At 36.6% G+C, this 19,384-nt stretch overlaps 1 protein-coding gene across 4 annotated transcripts in view; it reads right to left on the bottom strand.

The window, feature by feature from the left end:
* The window catches only part of LOC118269057 (protein halfway), a 41,078-nt gene that overhangs the window by 7,240 nt on the left and 14,454 nt on the right, over positions 1-19,384 (bottom strand). The window contains exons 2-7 of one of the 4 annotated variants that reach the window (XM_035583947.2): positions 5,419-5,520; positions 3,743-3,923; positions 1,340-1,465; positions 1,109-1,144; positions 491-691; positions 70-239 (exon numbers count right to left, since the gene is read on the bottom strand). In XM_035583947.2, the coding sequence (XP_035439840.1) occupies positions 70-239; positions 491-691; positions 1,109-1,144; positions 1,340-1,465; positions 3,743-3,923; positions 5,419-5,520 (816 nt within the window). Of the gene's footprint in view, positions 1-66; positions 240-490; positions 692-1,108; positions 1,145-1,339; positions 1,466-3,742; positions 3,924-5,418; positions 5,521-19,384 lie in introns of all 4 variants that reach the window. The other 3 variants (XM_035583945.2, XM_035583949.2, XM_035583948.2) reach the window with 3 other exon arrangements.

The following is a 19,384-nucleotide window of genomic DNA, read 5'->3' as shown; positions in this document are numbered from 1 at the left end:
TAGAAGGAGCGCAGTCGTAGGATCATCCAAGAAGAAATAAAGGAAAAGTTAATTAAGAATACGTACTACCTCTTTCTGTATCCGCAAATGGTCAATCTGGACTACTCTGACATCTTTGAACCAGTTGAAGCTGATGTCCAGGGCGCAGTACGTGTCCCGGTAGTTGAGGAACGTCACCGACGAGGAGTTGTTCGCTTCCATCGCCTTCATGAAGTTCTTGCACGGGAGATACCTGTTACCTGAAAAGGTGGATGTACAACTTTAATGAGGTTATAAAGAGATTACAAGAATTGTAATTATCATCATCATCATATCATCAAATTTCTTAACATAAGCCTCCCCACTGATTTATAGATGGGCCAGTCAGAAGCAACCTGCATCCAGCAGCTCATTTTGGTCGAGCTTTTAGGTCGTCTTTTCAACTGAATCGAAGATTGGCAAAGAATAATAAGTAGATGCCTTTACAAAAGTTTTTATATTTGTACCTTACCTGATAAATCTACAGAAATCTTCCGATTGCTATGCACCAGGCTCAGCGGGAACTCGGTGAGGTTGTTGGCAGACGCGTCCAGGACGCTCAAGTTGAAGAGATAGGCATACGGCCTCTGGATGGCAGGCTGCAGCTTGGCGCTCGTCAGGTTGTTGTTCGAGATGTTCAGACACGCTACTGACGAGTGCTTTGGAAACTGACCTGGAAGAAGAATGGAAAGAATGCAGTGTTAGGTGGGTATAACATTTTTCAGTTACGTACACAGACTACAAAGCAGGTCCAAAAAGGTATTGTGATTGATTATGTGTCACCCATTGCTCTTTCTACCCAGAAGGTATGCTGGAACATATGTATTAAGCCACAATCTCCACTCCAGAACATATGGTTTCTGTTGTGTCCACCTCATCACCTTGATATCCTCCTACCTTTTAACGATAAAAGTTAGGAGTTACGGGACATTTCAAGATGCCATTGAATAGGTATTAGGCAAAGGTCCAGTTATTTCTACAATTTACAATTTAGTGTGTATGTTATACTGTTATAAAAAGAAGAACTATCAAGAAGGAATTGAAGCTGTTTGTGGTTATTGACAATTAAGATAAACTATGGTATACTCACTGGTATTATTTATGTCCATACTTTCCATGCTTGCGACTAAATCGTTAGAGAAGAAAATAAAATGGTGATTAGGTCATGTTAGAAGGATTATTTCGAAATAGAAAGTTAAGAAGAATCAATAGAAAGAAACATTATAAACAGAAGATAACAACTAACATTAGAAACTACAATCTATTTTAAACCTACGTGCAGAGGTATAGAATTTAAACTCCAGTATCCAAGTTGTCTTACCAACAATTTTGTCGATGTTTCCATCAGTGAAGGCCATGGAGGCTAGTCTTCGGAACATGGCCTGGGAGACGTCCAGCTCATCGATGGTGGCGTTGAGGACGTGAAGGTACGTCGTGTTCTGCGTTACTGGAATTGAAAAAAAGACTCCATCAGTATTCAATGCCTAACCGCCGTACGTCTTTTAATGGCTACTTAACCCAGTCTTTGACAATTGTTTTCAAAATCATTACTAAGGAATACTTTAAGTAATCATAAATGTCTCTGAGTGTGGCAGTAAGTGTATGCTTCTAGATTCCATCCCTAGGGGAAGGTGGCGAAAGTAGGGACCGGACATTACGTCTCAGATCTCTAAAAGGAGTAGACACAGATAAGGAACATTCTAATTAAACATTCGCATCTAGCAAGCGTGGTGATTAATGCTCAAACCTTCTCCGTGTGAGAAGAGGCTTTGGTCAACATAGACTGTATAGTGCATAGTGCATAGTGGTCATTAAAAGGCTGTTGCTAATGATGAAGAAACATCCGCAGGGTTTAATGCACATCGTCTTAATATGTTTCATCTTATTGTACCAAAAATTATTATAATAATTGACTGCACCAACACAGAAGAAAATCCTAGTGTGGGGCAACGTTTTTAAAGAAGAAAAAATATTATGGTATTTATCTATTTGTTAATTATAAAAGACTTATAGAAGTTATTGATACCAATACGAAACAATTTATCAGGAGTGCGATAGCCTTTGACACGGACACACATACCTACACACATTTTACATACAAGTCCACATAATCACACACAAACTTATTTGTTTTCACAAAGATACGATAGCTAATATCAATAGTCGTTTACTGTATGTAATTGTTGAGTGGTCAATGTGCTATTTTTTTGCAAATACTCAATTTGTAACTAGTGTATTATGTATTTATCCGCAATACGACCGATGTTTTAAGGTTTTATGCCTCTGTCTGTGGTAACAGCACATACAAAATAACTGGTACGGTATATAAATTGTACCCATGTAGAAATCTGTTCATTTCATCTTTTTTTTTTGAATAGGTTGAAACGAGCAGATGGATCACTTGATGGTATGCAATCATTACTGCCCATTGACACCCGCATTATCAATGGAGTTACAAGTTCATTGCTGGCATTTGCCGGCATAATCCTTTAGGAGATTGGGAAGGGGAGAAATTGGGTCTTCGATACCCTTACTCACGCGATAGGTAACGCAAGCATTGTGCCAAGCCAGTTTTCTATAACGCTGGCTCAGACCCGTGTGATAACTCTAGTTGAGCCGGCCCATTCGTGCTGAAGTATACCTCTCCCACACTTAAAACTTATAGGGAGTGAAGTTATAAATGTTAATTGCTACATTTAAATGAGAAATTGTAAGTTATTATGCAAGCAAATGACACTGCAATAATAAATAGGACACTTTAATAACTAAACCGTTGATCACAAGCAACACGTTTAACCATTAAACGGCAGGTATGATAATTTAACTACGTAATTAACATGATATTTACATGTTTTTCTTCTATTTTTAACCGTGTTTGTAATTATTGTTCTCTGATAGTGATGGCGTGATTATAGCAATTACCTAGATGCCTATTTTGTTGTCTTAAACATAGCTTATATTATAATAGCAAGATATCGTTGCATATGCTTTTCAGAAGAGATGGACAGTAGGCTACAAATTGGACAATACTTATTAACACATTTTTCAAGACCGTTTAATTCCTATCTCCATCAATTTGCCTAGCCTAGATATAAAAACGCATTTGTGAGTTCAATTACGTAGTAAACTTGAATGACTTCTCTATTTACTAAGTTAATGGACATATAAAATGCACATATGTACACAATACACATCGGTATGTACTAGGTAAATACCTGAAGGTGGCTTGCTAATTGAATTACTCCTTTAGTAATGTCAATTAAATTTTCATTAGTATAGTGCATTAGTTAATAATTTATTAACTTTTTACTGTCCCTCTCCACGTGTGTCTGTTCATCATAAACTCATAAACTATACTTATATAATTTTAAAGCGATGTCCTTCAGTGAATAGATTGATTCTTAAGAAAAGTTCCGGTTGTCCATACTTAGGCAGCTGATTGCTTATCAACATGTGATCAAATGGATCATGCGTACTTGTCTATTCCAAAAAAGTAAGGTCTGTCTGTCTAAGAACTGTCTGAGTGGTTGCAAGTGCGACTGCTGGACAAGAGGTCTCGGGTTCGATTCCCGGGTCAGGCAAAGGATTAGAGTATTTATGGCAATAAGCTTACCCAGTATTACTTATAACACAAATGGTGAAAAGTGGGTGTACATTGTATAGCGGTATTACGTGCCGTAATGTACGCGTACCCCTTCGGGTGATATAACTAAGAGTTACTCACTAGAAGAAGCCAGTGCCTCCTTCAGCCGCGCGCTGTCCAGGTCACAGCAGAAGACTGACATGGAGCCGACCTTGGTGCAGTTGGGCTCTGCGGGACACTTGGAGCGAGGCATGTGGAAGCACTTGCCCAGCTTCAGGTGCTGGTTGATAGGCTCCGGCTTCTCCGTCGACACTGGTGGTTGCTGCAAACGAGGAAGATGGAAATGGTCACATTAGATTGAGAAATGCACACTTAAGGCAAGCGTCCCGCATCGTACCCATCGCACGCAACGGATTTTAGTTCGTGTTGCATAGAAACTCATACGACTGCGTCCACTGATCCGCATCGTACGGACCGCATCATCGGCAATGCCTGCATGCGATGCGTACTGATGACGTCATACGGAATGCGGGTCTGTGGACGCTTACCTTTAATGAAAATTATGTTTTTTACTGTGAACCATATCTACATATCGTCACGCCTGTACCAGTTAAGTAGAATGGAACACCAAATTATGCGATTCTAGCATACCTCTTTCGCTTCATCCACGTTCATCAATCCATTCATATATAGGTACATGCTCGTCCGTTGAAAAAATTAAAAATTAAAAGCACCCGCTTTTAATTTGAGCCTTCTTTTGTGTTATTATTTTCGTGAATAAGCCTCATATAAAACAAGACTGTTAAACCAAATTGTGGTTATTAACGTAGAAGTCTATAGTGTCTGCGCAGTAGGTGAACTGGTAGTAATAAACGTCTGTAATATTGAAATACAGTGGATGTGCTAACGAATGCGATAAATTACCTATGTACTGTGTATCTACTATCTGTACATTAGCATAACTAGTTAATTTGCATACGTGTGTAAATATTATGATTTTTTTTTTGTTTAGTACATAGGTATATATGTATACCGGTACATTCATGAGGCTAATAATTTACAGTAGTATGTGACTGAACTTTGTATTTGCTAAGTGTGGGAGAGCCATGCTTCGGCACGAATGGGCCGGCTCGACCGGAGTGATACCACGGCCTCACAGAAAACCGACGTGAAACAACGCTTGCGTTGTGTTTCGTTGTGTGCGTGAGGTTACCGGAGGCCCAATTCCCCTTCCCAATCTTCCCCATCCCCGATTCCCGAACAACAACCCTTAAATTTCTAACTCCCAAAAAGCCGGCAACGCACTTGTAACGCCTCTGGTGTTTCAAGTGTCCATGAGCGGCGGCGATTGCTTACCATCAGGTAATACGTCTGCTCGATTACCGGCTTGTTTCTTGTTTTGAGAATTTTGTACTTCAAAAGCAAAGCTTATTTTAGCGGCACGGTAGTGCTCCCGCCAAGTCTAGCCAAAAATAAAGAACGAATATAAAGCCAACAAATCGATAACCTCCTTATTTGAAGTCGATTTTGTCAAAACAACTACAAGAGTTACTTAAGAAAATGTATGTATATGTCACCAGAAAATAACAAGATCACGTTAAGTTTATGAATCAACTGGGAAGATTATAAACTTTCGTAGGATTCTAAACGGGAGATAAATTAAAGAGAGATAAAGATTTTTTATGGTTCGACCAATCATAAATAAGTACTCTTTTAAATAATAGTAATTTAATAAACTTACGGATTTTGTTATTTTTCGGTGACATATACATTTATGTTTATACTTTGTAGGTGTGTGTTGTAGGGTAAGTACATACCTCTCTGGCCTGAGCCAGTGCCTGCTGCTCGAAGTCGTCAACCCTCATCTCGATGAGGGGCACGTGGAACACGAGGTATACCGTCAGGACCCATACTGAGACCTGTCGACAAAGCACAAGTAAAGTTTAAAACAAATGCTTCAATTGTATTATTAAACTCAGCGAAAAATATCATGATTTATAATAAGCTTTGACTGGTTATTTTAGCTTTGTCTAAATATGATTTTAAATTAAGATAAAAAAGAAAAAAATAAAATAAAAAAACAACTCAAAATGCGAATGTCTTTCTGATGACCAGATAAAAAATCTACGAAAAGACCTTAGTGTTTGACGTTGTGTGTAGGACTTTAGTGTTCTTACTCTAAGAAACACGGAATGTAGGCGTAGTATCCTTTACACATTGGTTGTTATATGATTTTGAACTAAGACCATCAATTAAGACTATCAAATATTAAAATAGCAGAAACAATTACCTAATGTAAAATGCTATGACTAGTGGTATCAGATTAATGACATTTTCACATAAACACACCTCAGAATTTTGCATATTGATAAACCTTTAAATACCTCTCTTGGGTAACTACTTTATCAATAGCCAATATGGATAGATATTAATTCCTAGGTAGAAAACTAATGGTAAGTAATTGAAATAAAGTTCAATTTACATTAATTTAATCACCAATTCAGCTAGACACGAAATAAAGATGTAATAACATGGACTAGGTAACATGAGCAATCTATTTATAGCTATGTATGTACAAATGTACGTATGTCTGTTTATTTGCGGCACACATTGTGGTCGGGCCGCGCCATGTGGCTGAGATTCGTACCATGTGTATCTAATAGTTATTTTATTTACTGTTCCATAGCAGCCGTTTATATAGTACTGGAGCAAACTTGTTGCTTGCAATCTCTGACGTTAGTCTTGTAGATATTTAACTAAAGAAATATCTGTTATTTATTGCAGAGACAGTCAGATAAGATCTTATAGAACAAATTATTGTATAGTTCTACATTACAGGTAGCGACGAACCTTACTAAGTCACAATACACACAAACACACAGAGCACACACACATGTGTATGAACTACTCATCAAAGAAGACACTTGCCTAAACGCCTAAACTAGATAACAAATGACACACAATTACACCAAATCAACACCTGTTCTCATAATCTTAAAGCACATAATTGCAAGATCATTACTACCGGGCGCAGACCTGAGGTCGTACAGACGGACAGACCAATTATTTAATGTAGGATTTCCTCCTAGGAGGACAGAAATAGGAAAGATTCTCAGCTTGACTCACGTTTTTATGCTGTTGTCTGTCAGTCAGTAATTTGTGTTTATTTCTAATGCCTTTAGCCGGGTTACGGCTATTTATCCTGTTTCTGGCTTGACCTCGATTCGAACAATAGTAAATAAGTATGACTTTAAATGACTATTTGTTCCTATAATAATAGGAAAACAGAAAGCTACAGGTGAACGAACGATCACCCATATTTTACCAGTCCAATTCTTATAGCTGACGAGTATATTACTAAATATCAAACAAGCAGATGATCCCTGTCTCCGTACTATATCATCATTACAACCGTAAGACGTCCATTACTGAACAGAGGCATGCCCCTAAGACTTCAAAAAGGCCGGTTGGATGGACGTCCCACTGCCACCGTATCTACTACAGATATTAATAAATCTATGAAACTCTAGGACTGCATAACTATATAATTAGAGAATTAAAAAAATAACTTTAATCTCAAGCAGTTTCATAGAAACGAGAACAATTTCGTTGTTTAACACCTTATCTTAATTATCTAAACAATTATTAGTGCATTATATCATTATTAACGTCACTAACTACAAGCCTCTAATTTAGGAGACGAACACAACAACACTTACTTTGATGAAAAATTTTGACGGTCTATCGATAATAAGTACGTCACACCGTATCTTATCACTTGGCCTGTATCGTCGGAATATTGGGAGCAGTTGATCCTACAGATTAATCCTCCATGACATTTAAAAGAAAATGTAGAAGTACAATATGAATCGAAAGTGCTTAAATTCACCGGACCTCATTTGTTTTATTTGTGGAGAGTTTACTTCAAGTTGTAATCGAGAACGACCTATTACTTAATAACGTTAACTACAATTTGGGTTTAAAAATTCCTGAAACTCATTAAAAAAGTTGGGCTCTGAGTTATTTTGTTTAAGATGTGTTCGTTATCGTTTAAAGCTAAACAATGCCTTTTTCTAAACCTACACTTTGAAGAGGACAAATAGATAATTACTGATTGTTATTTCTGTTTAACGATTTAAAGGATATTCCTACAAAACGAGAGATAAAGTTGTGTACCCTGATGTGGAATCAGTAACTAAACCGTAATTCATACCGAAAACTGTCCACTACGCACCTCCACCACAGGAAAAAGTGTCAAAGATTTTTAAACGCAAAGTCTGCGAACTATAAGGAAATAGTCTAAGCTTCTACAAGATTTAGGATGTAATATGTCTTTGAAGATACATTTCCTTCATCCCCATCTAGTTTTTTCCCCGAAAATTTGGGTGCAGTAAGCGATGAGCACGGGGAAAGATTCCATCAAGACATCATGGCGATGGAAAGAAGATACCAAGGAAAGTGGTCGCCGAGAATGCTTGCAGATTTTTGTTGGACACTAAAACGAGATCATCTGTCTTATAATTACAAGAGGCAAGCAAAAAGAACAAAAAAAATCTCAGAATAAATTCTTTTTAAAAAATATTTACGAACGTCACTAATTTTTGGTTACTTCACAAATGTATTTTGTGAAAAAAATGGGTGTTTAAATTTTTTTTCGAACTTATTTATATTAGTTGCATACCAAGGTATGAAAAAATACCACATTTGAGCAACGGCAAAAAAAATATTATTATTTTGTTGACCAGTAGCGTCACTAACATCAAGCCTCTAATTTAAGAGACGAACACAACAACACAGACTTATGTGACGTCACACCCTATCTTATCAATTTGGCCTGTATCGTCGGAATATTGGGAGCAGTTGATCCTACAGATTAATCCTCCATGACATAGAATAGAAGGTAGCTGGTGAACAACGCTATTATATGGGATTTTTATGATAACTTTCGTGAAACATACGAAATTAATTATTATGTTATCGGCTTACTCACGTAATGAGCAAAATTCGCCACGTCGTTTGTTGCGAAATAAAGTCATAGCATTTATTTCAATTGAATCCTAAATATAGGCACTCAAAGAAACATCTAAATTGAATTGTCTGTCAGTGAAGTTAGGTGCTCGTTCCAAAGTGTAGCTTTGAATGGAGAAGAACGAGCAAGAAACTCCAAACGATTCCATAAATATGAGCCTCTAGCATGACTTGAAACTAGTCTTCCTCGAAACAGTTACGTGAGTAAGCCAATGACGTAATAATTAAGTCTGTTCTTGTATTTTTGATACAAATGATGGAGATATTAGTCACTACTGATACAAAATATGTAATATAAAAAATATTTATCATTCACACTTATGCAGAGTCCTTTAATGGTTACTTAAACTAGTCCTTAGCAATTGTTTTCGGAACAATATCGTGACGTAAGTCACGTGAAGGCAAGACGTAAGGATACTTAGTTAAACTGAGTATTCGTTAGTCATCATTAAATGTAAAATATTAATAATGCATCAGCTCACTAACCTACTCTTACAAGGAAATCTTATAATAATATACCTAAGGAGGATGATCACATTTTAATTTCGATGGCTTGAAAGTCACAAGGTTATGTTACTGACACTACTTGAACTTTTTTTAAGGAGGTAAAACATCCAATGACTTCTTTCGCCTTGGGCGAGGCGAGAGGGAGTGTCAGACTCTTACTGACTAAAAGCCACCCCGTTCCTACTCCTGCTTTTTGAGCCGGAGCCCCAATAACCCGCTAGACAGTCAGCAGCGCCATATTTAGTAAGAAACAGACGCCTAATAAGACGCATCATGTTTAAAAACCATGTAAAATCTTGCAGATAAATAAACGACAGAAACACCATATTGGAAAATGTAATATATTTATTTAAGGATCAAAAAAATATCCAAAACGTAGTACAGTTTTTGACATATTTTAACACAAATCTGAACTCTTTTTAAAAACATTGTATAATGTATTGGGCCATCTTTGGCGACTGTACCTTACAACTTATGTAGTAACAACTGCATAGTGACATGCATACAACCTTACTATATTATGTATTACCAACTATAAGTATATATACTGACTACAACAGTATGACCAGGAAACTACATTGAAAGCGACAAACTTGAATTTTGTTAATTTTGGCTCGTTTCCAACTAGGTGAGGGTCGACAGTGACCAGTTAATTCAACTTTAATTTAGTTTACGAGCATAATTTATTTAATTCTGAAATATTATAATTGAGTAAATAATGGACTATTTTATATTGTGCATACAATACATGGGCACAGAATGACATTGGTTGTTGCATATTTATTTGTAATCGGTGCAATATTAACAAAAGTTGTAGAAGTATTCCAGCCTTCATCGAGATAGGTAATAAGGTAACCGTATTTACCTATATTACCTTACCATACATCGTATACAGATCAAAACTCCATACACTATATAAACCTAAGACCTAAAATGCAAATATCCATCTCATGTAGGTAAGCATTATCATATAAATAGCCTACAATATTAAAATAATAACTGAACAACCGCAGATCAACCTACACCATTCTATGTTAACAGATTTTCAACTTTATCCTTCTTGTAATAAAGTTTAAAATGTACCTGAGTAAGTAGACTGCTCGCAAGTAGCAACATCGGTTCGAAATACTTGTACCGATAGCTAAATATACGTCGCTGCGTATGCACATAATTATTGTGCAGACTAAGAATAGATGGGGTATAGAACTGATAACTCGTAGGTATGTATTTGAATATTTTTAGAGGGCAATAGAAATTGGGAAAAACGGGCAAAAAAACAGTTAAAATCAGCTAGTCTTTGGCTGAGCACGGCAGTCCGTGCCCCGTATTTCAGAAAAATACTTAAAAGATTATAATAATATGTAACATTTACGAATAAACAGAAGAGAGCAGATTCTTTTGTTTTGTTTATCTTTCCATAAAAATGTACAGCTACATTATAAATGCATTAAATCATCAACAGACTTTCCATTTTCCTTACAAATCTACATTTTAAAACGTCCAAATAACCATGTTAAATTATTTATTGACTAACAGCAACCTTCAGTAAAACAGTTTAGTAGTCAATCTACACTTAGGTACTTATCTAAGTCTACATTTGATCCTCGACTCTCTAGAAAACTCCTACCGGTAACTTTCCTATACCCACTACGTTTCATAGTTCCATACAATTCTTAAACAAACATGGATAGGCATAAACTATACCAGAATGTGCCTACTGTCGGCTCTGCAAACATCTAGTCTACGGCACAGGTATGCACCGCAGTTCTTTGCCACGCCTCGACTATAAATAGCCTTTATATATACAAGCACCGCATATATATGTACGTACTTAAATACACCAGCTACTTACTTTGTTAACAGTGAATTATCAACAATTCAACGCCCTTGTGGCTTTAGTAATAAGGTTGAATATGTACTTGGCGTTACTGCGTAATGGCTTATAGGGTCCTTTGTGAGGCAAGGTTGCGGTGTCTCACGAAACTTGTGATAAATATAGGCGACAACAATGTTGTATTGTGTTTACATATAATAATAATATATAGTAGCAACCATGAAGTAAATACAAATAGGAGATGTCATAACTGAGTTTCCCTTTTAATATAATATGTGACACTTTACGTGGAGAACGGGACGTTACAAACCACGCCCCTTTCTATTTTCCTACATGCAGTCCCATACTATAAAAACGTTGCCAATTGTCCACATTTTAATGTGCCACTTATATTTAGAAGGTTTCCTTGCGATTTTTTCTTTCACTGTTTGTCGGTGGTGTCTAAATAATCTTAGAAAGTTTATACAACTTGGTACTTGCCGTTAGGTTAGGCCGGGAGGTTTCGAACTCGCACCCTCATGCATGAGAAGCGGGCGTTTTGAACCTCCAGGCCACCACGACACAAATAATGGTTTAATGAACATAAACAATAATTTAATTAGAGGAAGATTCTAAGCACAAAATAATTATTGACCAGTAGTGTAAATCGGTTATTTGTATAGCAATATTTGCAAGCACTTAATGAAATGATGTGGCACGAGCACTGAATACCGATACCGCGGCAGGGCGACAGCTGCCGGCAATTAGCATTACCTAACGTTAATAGTGCATTAACTGGTGTCTGGTTTAATTACAAACATGTGGGTTTCCTCGCGATTTCCATGGAGACTTAAATACTTAGGAAATCGTTTTATTTATTCTCAGACTCAGTATTAAAGTGCTTTTCCACTAGAGATGTGCTATGCTACGTTGCTGTGTCTACGTTTGGCTTCCACCAATCATATTCATTGGTACTCATAACATAGCTCTGGTGGAAACGGACTCAGCTAGGCTATGTTTTCTATATGGAAAGATGCGTGCTATGGATGTATGTTATCTATCGCTTTCCTACTATCGATACATCGCAGACTCGAGCTGCGAATCTTCCTCGCGCAGTTACATAGCTTAGTATCTGTGGAAACGGTCAATTTTAATTTCGTTGAAAAACAGCTAGATAGATTCGTATTCAATACCATCCATATTGTTTAATTCACCTCTAAAACACATGTCGGTATAGGACTATGTTAAGTTTTGAAAATATTACAATAGCCATAGTCACAATGGACCTGTGTGTACGAATAATTTGAAAGCACTATCATTGTTCAACCGCGTTAGTCACTGCAAGTACAATACTTACTTGTGTGTTTAGTGTTACCCATTTAGTTCAGAAACTGTAATTAAGGTTTATTGGCTAATATTTACTCACTTCATAAACTCATAATTGCCAGTAAATGGTCCACTGCTGAGAAAACCAATGATGAGAAGAGTGCTAATATATTAGTCTTCAGAAATCTATATAATGGCTGTGACCTGGGAAATACCCTGATGCAATGTTTGGCAATAGATGAATCACAATAGTATTAATTGATCTTAAAGAATAAACTTTGTAGTTACTGATAACTAAGCTGTTAAGCGTTTGACAGAGAACGCACTGTCGAAACTACGAATATATACTATTTATACATAAATAGAAGCTTAAAGGGCAATGGGTAATGTTGGGCCTCTCAAAGGACCTCTCCTTGAAAGACTTTGAAGATCGACTCATATGCGTTATAGGATAGGATAATAATCCTATATCAATTTCACATTGTATGTATCCTTAAAAAGTGTCTTAGACTGATACGTCTTTAGGACGTCGGTAACTCAGAACATACTAACATTTGACCCTATATCACTATTGAAGCCCTATATCACATGTTGCTATTAAGGGGTTGGGCCCAGACTCTATACATTTAGTTCGCAGTATCCTTTAAATGTCGCTTTTAAACAACACTTGTCACACACTATATGAGTCCCAGCATGGCTTGAAACTAGTCGAGTCACCCCGTGAAACAGTTACGCGTGTAAGACGTAAATCATAATTAATTCCTCTATGAGACAACTTACACAATCGAGACAAACATAGTTCTATTTATAATAGGAACATGTTATTATGTTATCTCGGTGTAAATACGGAGATTCCAAGGTTCTTGTCTGTTTGGTGCAAGCTTAACTGATAAACTGAAACGTGTTATTGTTTTATTACATTTTGATGGCATGTCGTAACTGCTATGATTTCATTTAACTTCAAATCTTATTATGATTCTGTGTGATGTGAATTTAGGGGATTTTAAGTTTTATTTAGGCTGCATCATCTGTAAACAGCTGGTTTCATCTACTGTTAGTTACAAATATACATCTCCTATCCTTTCTACCCCGATGCTGCGGACTACCTAGCGGGTTTACCGGGGTTCCGGCTCGAAAAGCAGGAGTGGGAACGAGGTGGTTTATTGTCAGTAAGAGTCTGACACTCCTTCTCGCCCCGCCCAAGGAGAAGGCATTGGATGATTTTCCCCCTTAAAAAAAATACGACCGGTAACTTATCAAGAGGTTTATTTCAATCCTTGACTCTCCAGGAACTAGGAGTCAAAGATTTCGGTCAGAAAACACAGCAGTAAACACAGCATCTATTAATAGGTTTTTTTTATTCAAATCTTCAAATACAAAAACCAACAAAATGTTCAAAAATCCAAACAATTTAGTTTAGTTTAGACCATGAACCGAAACCCGCACAACTCACGTAACAACCACCTCGCCAAACTAAAATGCAGTTAAATCCGGTTAAAACTAGTTTAACACATACAAAGTTTGATGCAATTCGTCCACACATTCAGACTAGCTGCGTATACGCAGCACATTAGCATGGGTACGGCATGCATATTGATCACCCATCTATATGCGGGCCGCGGTTCGACACCTGGGCGATACATGCCACGATTGCCACGGTACTTGGAACTTGGAGCCTGAGGCTTTAGTCTGTTATTTTAATAGTATTATAGTTCTATTACTGTGGTACTCAGAGTCATTTAATGGTCACTTAACCCATTCCTTAGCAATAGGGTAGATGACAAATTTTTATTTTAATGTCCGTCTTGAAGATTATTTTAAAATATTAGACACGTATTTTTCATTTTTTATAGAAACAAATACTTTCGAAGATATATCGATTTGAAATATCGCGTGACGTCACTTTTGAGTACGTTTTATACTCAATAGTGACGTAGTTAGCTCCCACTTCTAAACTTTGACACGTTTTATGTAAGCATTGTTATCTTATATGACAAAATAATAAATATACGTTTCTAATATTTTTATTGCCTAAATGACCGACTAAATTGATTTTTAATTTTAATACCCTGTCATTATGCCTATTGTTTTCGATACAACATCGTTACTAAGGAATAGTTTAAGTTAGCATTAAATGTCTCTGAGTGCGGCAGTTAGTCTGCTATTAGTTCCCAGGATAGTCAGTTAATGTACTTGTGTTATAAATGGCTTTTGATTTCTGATATCCTTGAGGCATAACGTCATAAAGTCACGCATTTGTTATTCAATGTGTTTCAATGCGGTATCACTGCGTGCATCGTATCTATGCATTTTTCACTAGTCATATGTAACTCGCGATGTCCATTAAATATATATTTGTACATGCATTTTATTAAGGGGAGAAATCATCCAGTGACTTCTCCCACCTTGAGCGAGGCGAAAGGGAATGAAGACTCTTACTGACTGAAAATCATCCCGTTCCTAATCCTGTTTTTCGAGCCGGAGAAAAGCAGGAATTGGAGCAGGTAAACCCGCTAGTTAGTCCGCAGCTCCGGATTTGTACATGCATAAAAGTCCCATTTTCCTCTTGAATCTTACATCTTACATTCCAAAAAGAATCTACATGCATTAAGTTCTGTCGTAATTTATTTAGTTAATGTCTCACAAGACCACAGATAAAGTTAGGAATTCATATCTCATCTTGTACCGAGACAAGGCGACATTTTTCTTTATTATCATGTAAATTGTTATTATGACGTTTGACAAAAATTTTGTGTTACAATAAGTGTGACAGATAGATAATACGTGAAGATATTTGTTGAAAAGAATTATTGCTTCCTGGAAACATATATCATACAATCATCACCCAATTATATGTTTTCACATAAGAGGGTTTACTTTATACATATGTATTGAACCCATAGCATGCCGGGAGCACAGATATACGCAAGTTTTCTATTCTCATATACCGACAGACAAGAGATTAAAGAAGGTAACGGTTCAGGTATATCAGAAAGCGCTGCTAGTCCGTTCTCCGTAAAATAAGTAATCAGTCAGTAAATCCTTTATTATTTCGCGTGAGAATTGAAGCTACTAGCACACACTACATTCTAGTTCCAAGAAAATAAACAGCAAAGAAAGAAAGAAAGGTTGAAAAACACATCCAGTAAACAAAGGTAGCAAATAAACGATTTCTTCAGAGTCAGAGCTAGCAGACGTTCAGACAAACGCTCCCAAGGCGATCAGCCCGCAAATTGGCCGTAACGGGTCACCGCGGGCGGCCCACCAATTGTAGGCGCGCCCTTGTTTGTCACAAGAACTATGTATGTACCGTAATCTATATAGGTACGTATGTATTGGCCAAACTAAACTGGTGTTTACTATTTAAGAAATATGGTTTTTATAGGATATGGCTCAATACACCTTTATGACGCCTGCTCCTCACGCATGAGGGCGCCTCATAACCTCATAACCTAGCAATGGTCTGTATCAATGTGAATTGTTCCGAGTTATAAAGATTTTCTAAGCATATTTAGATACCGGATAGCGGTAAAGGAAAACATCGTGAGGAAACCTGGCCTTTATAATTTACAATTATAAGTTTCAAATTGCCAACTCTCATTGACCATCTGACCAAACCAGTTAAACTAAGTCAGCATTTAAAACGAATCAGTAACGATTAACAATAAAACTAAACGCTACAAACATAAAACCCCACCCACTCGTCAAATCATCTCATAGAAAAACGTAGACATAACTTTTTTTTTAAACATATAAAAAAGTAAAAAGAATACTGTACAATGACGGTACATAACTACTCTGACCGCATAACTATTAATGTAAACTAGTATAAACAAAAAAAGTAAACAAAAAACGTCTCCATGGCAACCGAACAGTTATCAAAAAAAATGATGAGGTCATCGCCCTCTGATTGGCGGTCTGATACCGAAGTTTTGCAAATGATTAAGGTGCTGGTTGAAACATGTTAACTGTGGCGTTTAAATTATTTAATAAACGTACTATTATGGTAGTAGTTATTCGTTAGGTAAGCAGATGTCTGTATTTATATTTTGCTGGTAACTTTGAATACAAAACGATGAAGATCTAAAAGTTCAGAAAGCCTGAAAATAAAGTTAAATCTACCACCAAGACTTAAAATATTCTTCTAACGATAGCTACTGTGGATTATCGACATTTTTTATGTAATAGGCCGGTAAATGAGCTAACGGATCATCTGATGGTAAACAATCACCGTCACTCATAGACTTTGGGGGCCTTTTGGGGGTTAGGAATTTAAGTGTTGTAGGGGAATCGTAGATTAGGTAGATTGGGAACTCCGTTAACCTCACTCACACAATGTCAACACTCACGTCAGTTATCTGTGTGCATTATTAGCGTTTGTTTGTTTGTATTTCTTTATTTACTAGCTCTAAATAACTGATGCAAATTTATCTACATTTTCATCACGCCATCCCTTGATTTTCACTGCTATTTTATACCATAAATTACCTATGTCTACAATTCTTTATATTATATCGTAAATTCATAACCAAATGCGGGATCCGACCGAGACACTTCCTCTCTTACTATTCAAAGCAACCGCTATGTTTATTGAACAGCTATAACTCAACGTATGACGTCAGTATGATATACATATATAATATCTTTCTATTGAATTTCTTCGTATAATTGCAACTTAAATATAAAAAAATATAAAGTACTTAATGAATAATTTTAGATAAAACTACGTTTAAAATAACGTCTAAAACCTTCTCCTGGGTATGAAAAATACTATGCTGAAAACCGCATCAAAATTGAATTTGAACTGAGAATTTACTTTTTGTGAAGTTGGTTCATAATTGTGTGAATTTCAACCAAGTAAAGAAGTATAACCACACACACGTGAAACAGGTACTGTTAACTGTCACTTAATCAATGGATTATCCATTGATAATCGTAAAAAAGTAGTTTCTATACTTTCTAAGCTATAAATTGAAAAAAATTGCCAAATGTCGACCCATTCTCCATAAAAATCCCGTAAAATAGCTAACAGTAAAATGACGCAGGTATTTAATAAAATTCCTATAAAATATAGGCATTTGCATACACTGTGTATCAAACATACATACACGAACTGTAGTACGAGGTAAACAAGTAAATAAAATGAAGTATATAACTGGCAGTTAGTGCTCATTATGTACTTACATAATAACTCTATTATATACACAATTATGGAAGCTATTCTCAGTAAGTGGCGGACAAAAATAACAACAATACCTAATAATAGATAGCATTTTCCTTATATACTGAACAATATGTATAAATAGCCAAGATATTGTAAGTTTATGAAGGGATATATGAATGCTACATTAATATTGATGGGTGACTATTTTCAAGACGGTGAATCGAAAATAACAAAACCCAAATCTGTCCTTTTTAAGGGGAGCAAAATCATCCAATGACTATCATCAATCTTTGGTGAGGTGTAATGGAGTGTCAGACTGACTAAACAGAATCCCGTTCCTACTCCTCCTTCGAGCTGAAACCCCGGCAACCCGTTAAGTAAGCCGCGGCTTCGGTCTCAAATCTGACTTGAAATTGTGACTATTCATTATAAGATGTACCTTTTCCTTGGATCCCCATGTGCCAACTATGCATGTGGTTTGTAGCAACCCTGGAGGAAATCATTACTCATCAAATGCTGTTGATGATGAAATCGAAAAGTTGTTTGAGTTTTTATACGAATACCTGATTCCGGTTGTGAAGTAGACTGGTAGAGGAAGGAAAACTTTGCATTTTTAGTTTAAGATCTTAGGTTTTGAGATTTGCGATGGCAGTAACATACTACTTGTTAATTACTCATGCCAATGGACGTTGATGATTAAGGATTTTTTTCAGTATACGCCTTTCTGGTTATAGAAGAACTACTACGTCCAAATTATTTATTTCTAAAATACCTAGTAAAGATTTGGTAGATTTATTAGATACCAGCCAAGTTCGTCCCACCACCACAGTGGCCGGGTGGGTTTACCGGGGCCCCGGCTCGTAAAGCAGGAATAGGAACGGGATGGTTTTTAGGCAGTAAGAGTCTGACACTGTCTTCCGCCTCGCCCAGTGTGGGAGAAGTCATTGGATGATTTCCCCCTTAAAAAAAAGCGTCGTCCCACTGCAGGGCATTCCTATGCTTCTTCCACTCCTCTCTGCGCAAAGCCTTTTGCGGCCAATCCTTGTTATAGACATCAAGTTCGTCCCACCATCTCCTTTTGAGAGTACTAGAGAGGAGTAGAGTTTTATACATATGTATAAATAATCTTAGATATTATTAAGAGCAGACAGAAACGGTTCCTAGCTCCATCACAACAGGATGAAGAGAATAATTGCACATTTCCTGATAACTGCACACTAGATCTTTTAATACGATAATTACTTACTGCTATTAGATTCAAAGTACGGGTATTATCTTAATTGACTAGCATATAGTAGGTGCTGTTGATTGAATCACTGCTGGAGTTCTCAGGTTCGATTAATGGATTAGGCCTCTTATAATTGCTTTTTTTGTAACAGCACGGTACCGTATTTCTTTTTCTGTAGGTATACAAATAGGTACATACACATTCATAGAATTGATCACATATATTTGGTTATACACAGCAAATCTTCAGAGTTAGAGTTTCAAGATTGTATGTACGAGTAGACACTTAAATTATTTAATTCTTTTTTTGTGGTATAAGCCAGTAAACTAGCAGATGGATCACCTAATGGCAAGCAATCACCGCTGCCCATGGATACCCAAAAAACACGAAGAGATAGTGTGTGATGACCTTTTGGTCTTCTATCTATGTACTGATCCACATACCGAGGTTTATATTGCCTAGAGCAAGAACTTCATAAATTAATTAATTATTAGTATTTGCATTTTGTTTTTGTCATAACTTACACTAATCATTTTCGCAGTAGGTGCAGGTTCGAAGTTAAGTAGCACAGCGCTGACTGTACTATGTCACACCAGTCACGTAGTAAAATAATGCATTTTAATTTATTTGTTTGTAAAGTACCTACGCTTATATACTTTGTTGTTTATTAGTGGTTTCTCTTTCATAGCATATATTATTATTTGCTTCATTTACGTG

This window comes from Spodoptera frugiperda, chromosome 2 (genome assembly GCF_023101765.2).
Source record: "Spodoptera frugiperda isolate SF20-4 chromosome 2, AGI-APGP_CSIRO_Sfru_2.0, whole genome shotgun sequence".
Classification (NCBI taxonomy): domain Eukaryota; kingdom Metazoa; phylum Arthropoda; class Insecta; order Lepidoptera; family Noctuidae; genus Spodoptera; species Spodoptera frugiperda.
This window is presented reverse-complemented; position numbering and strand designations above follow the sequence as displayed.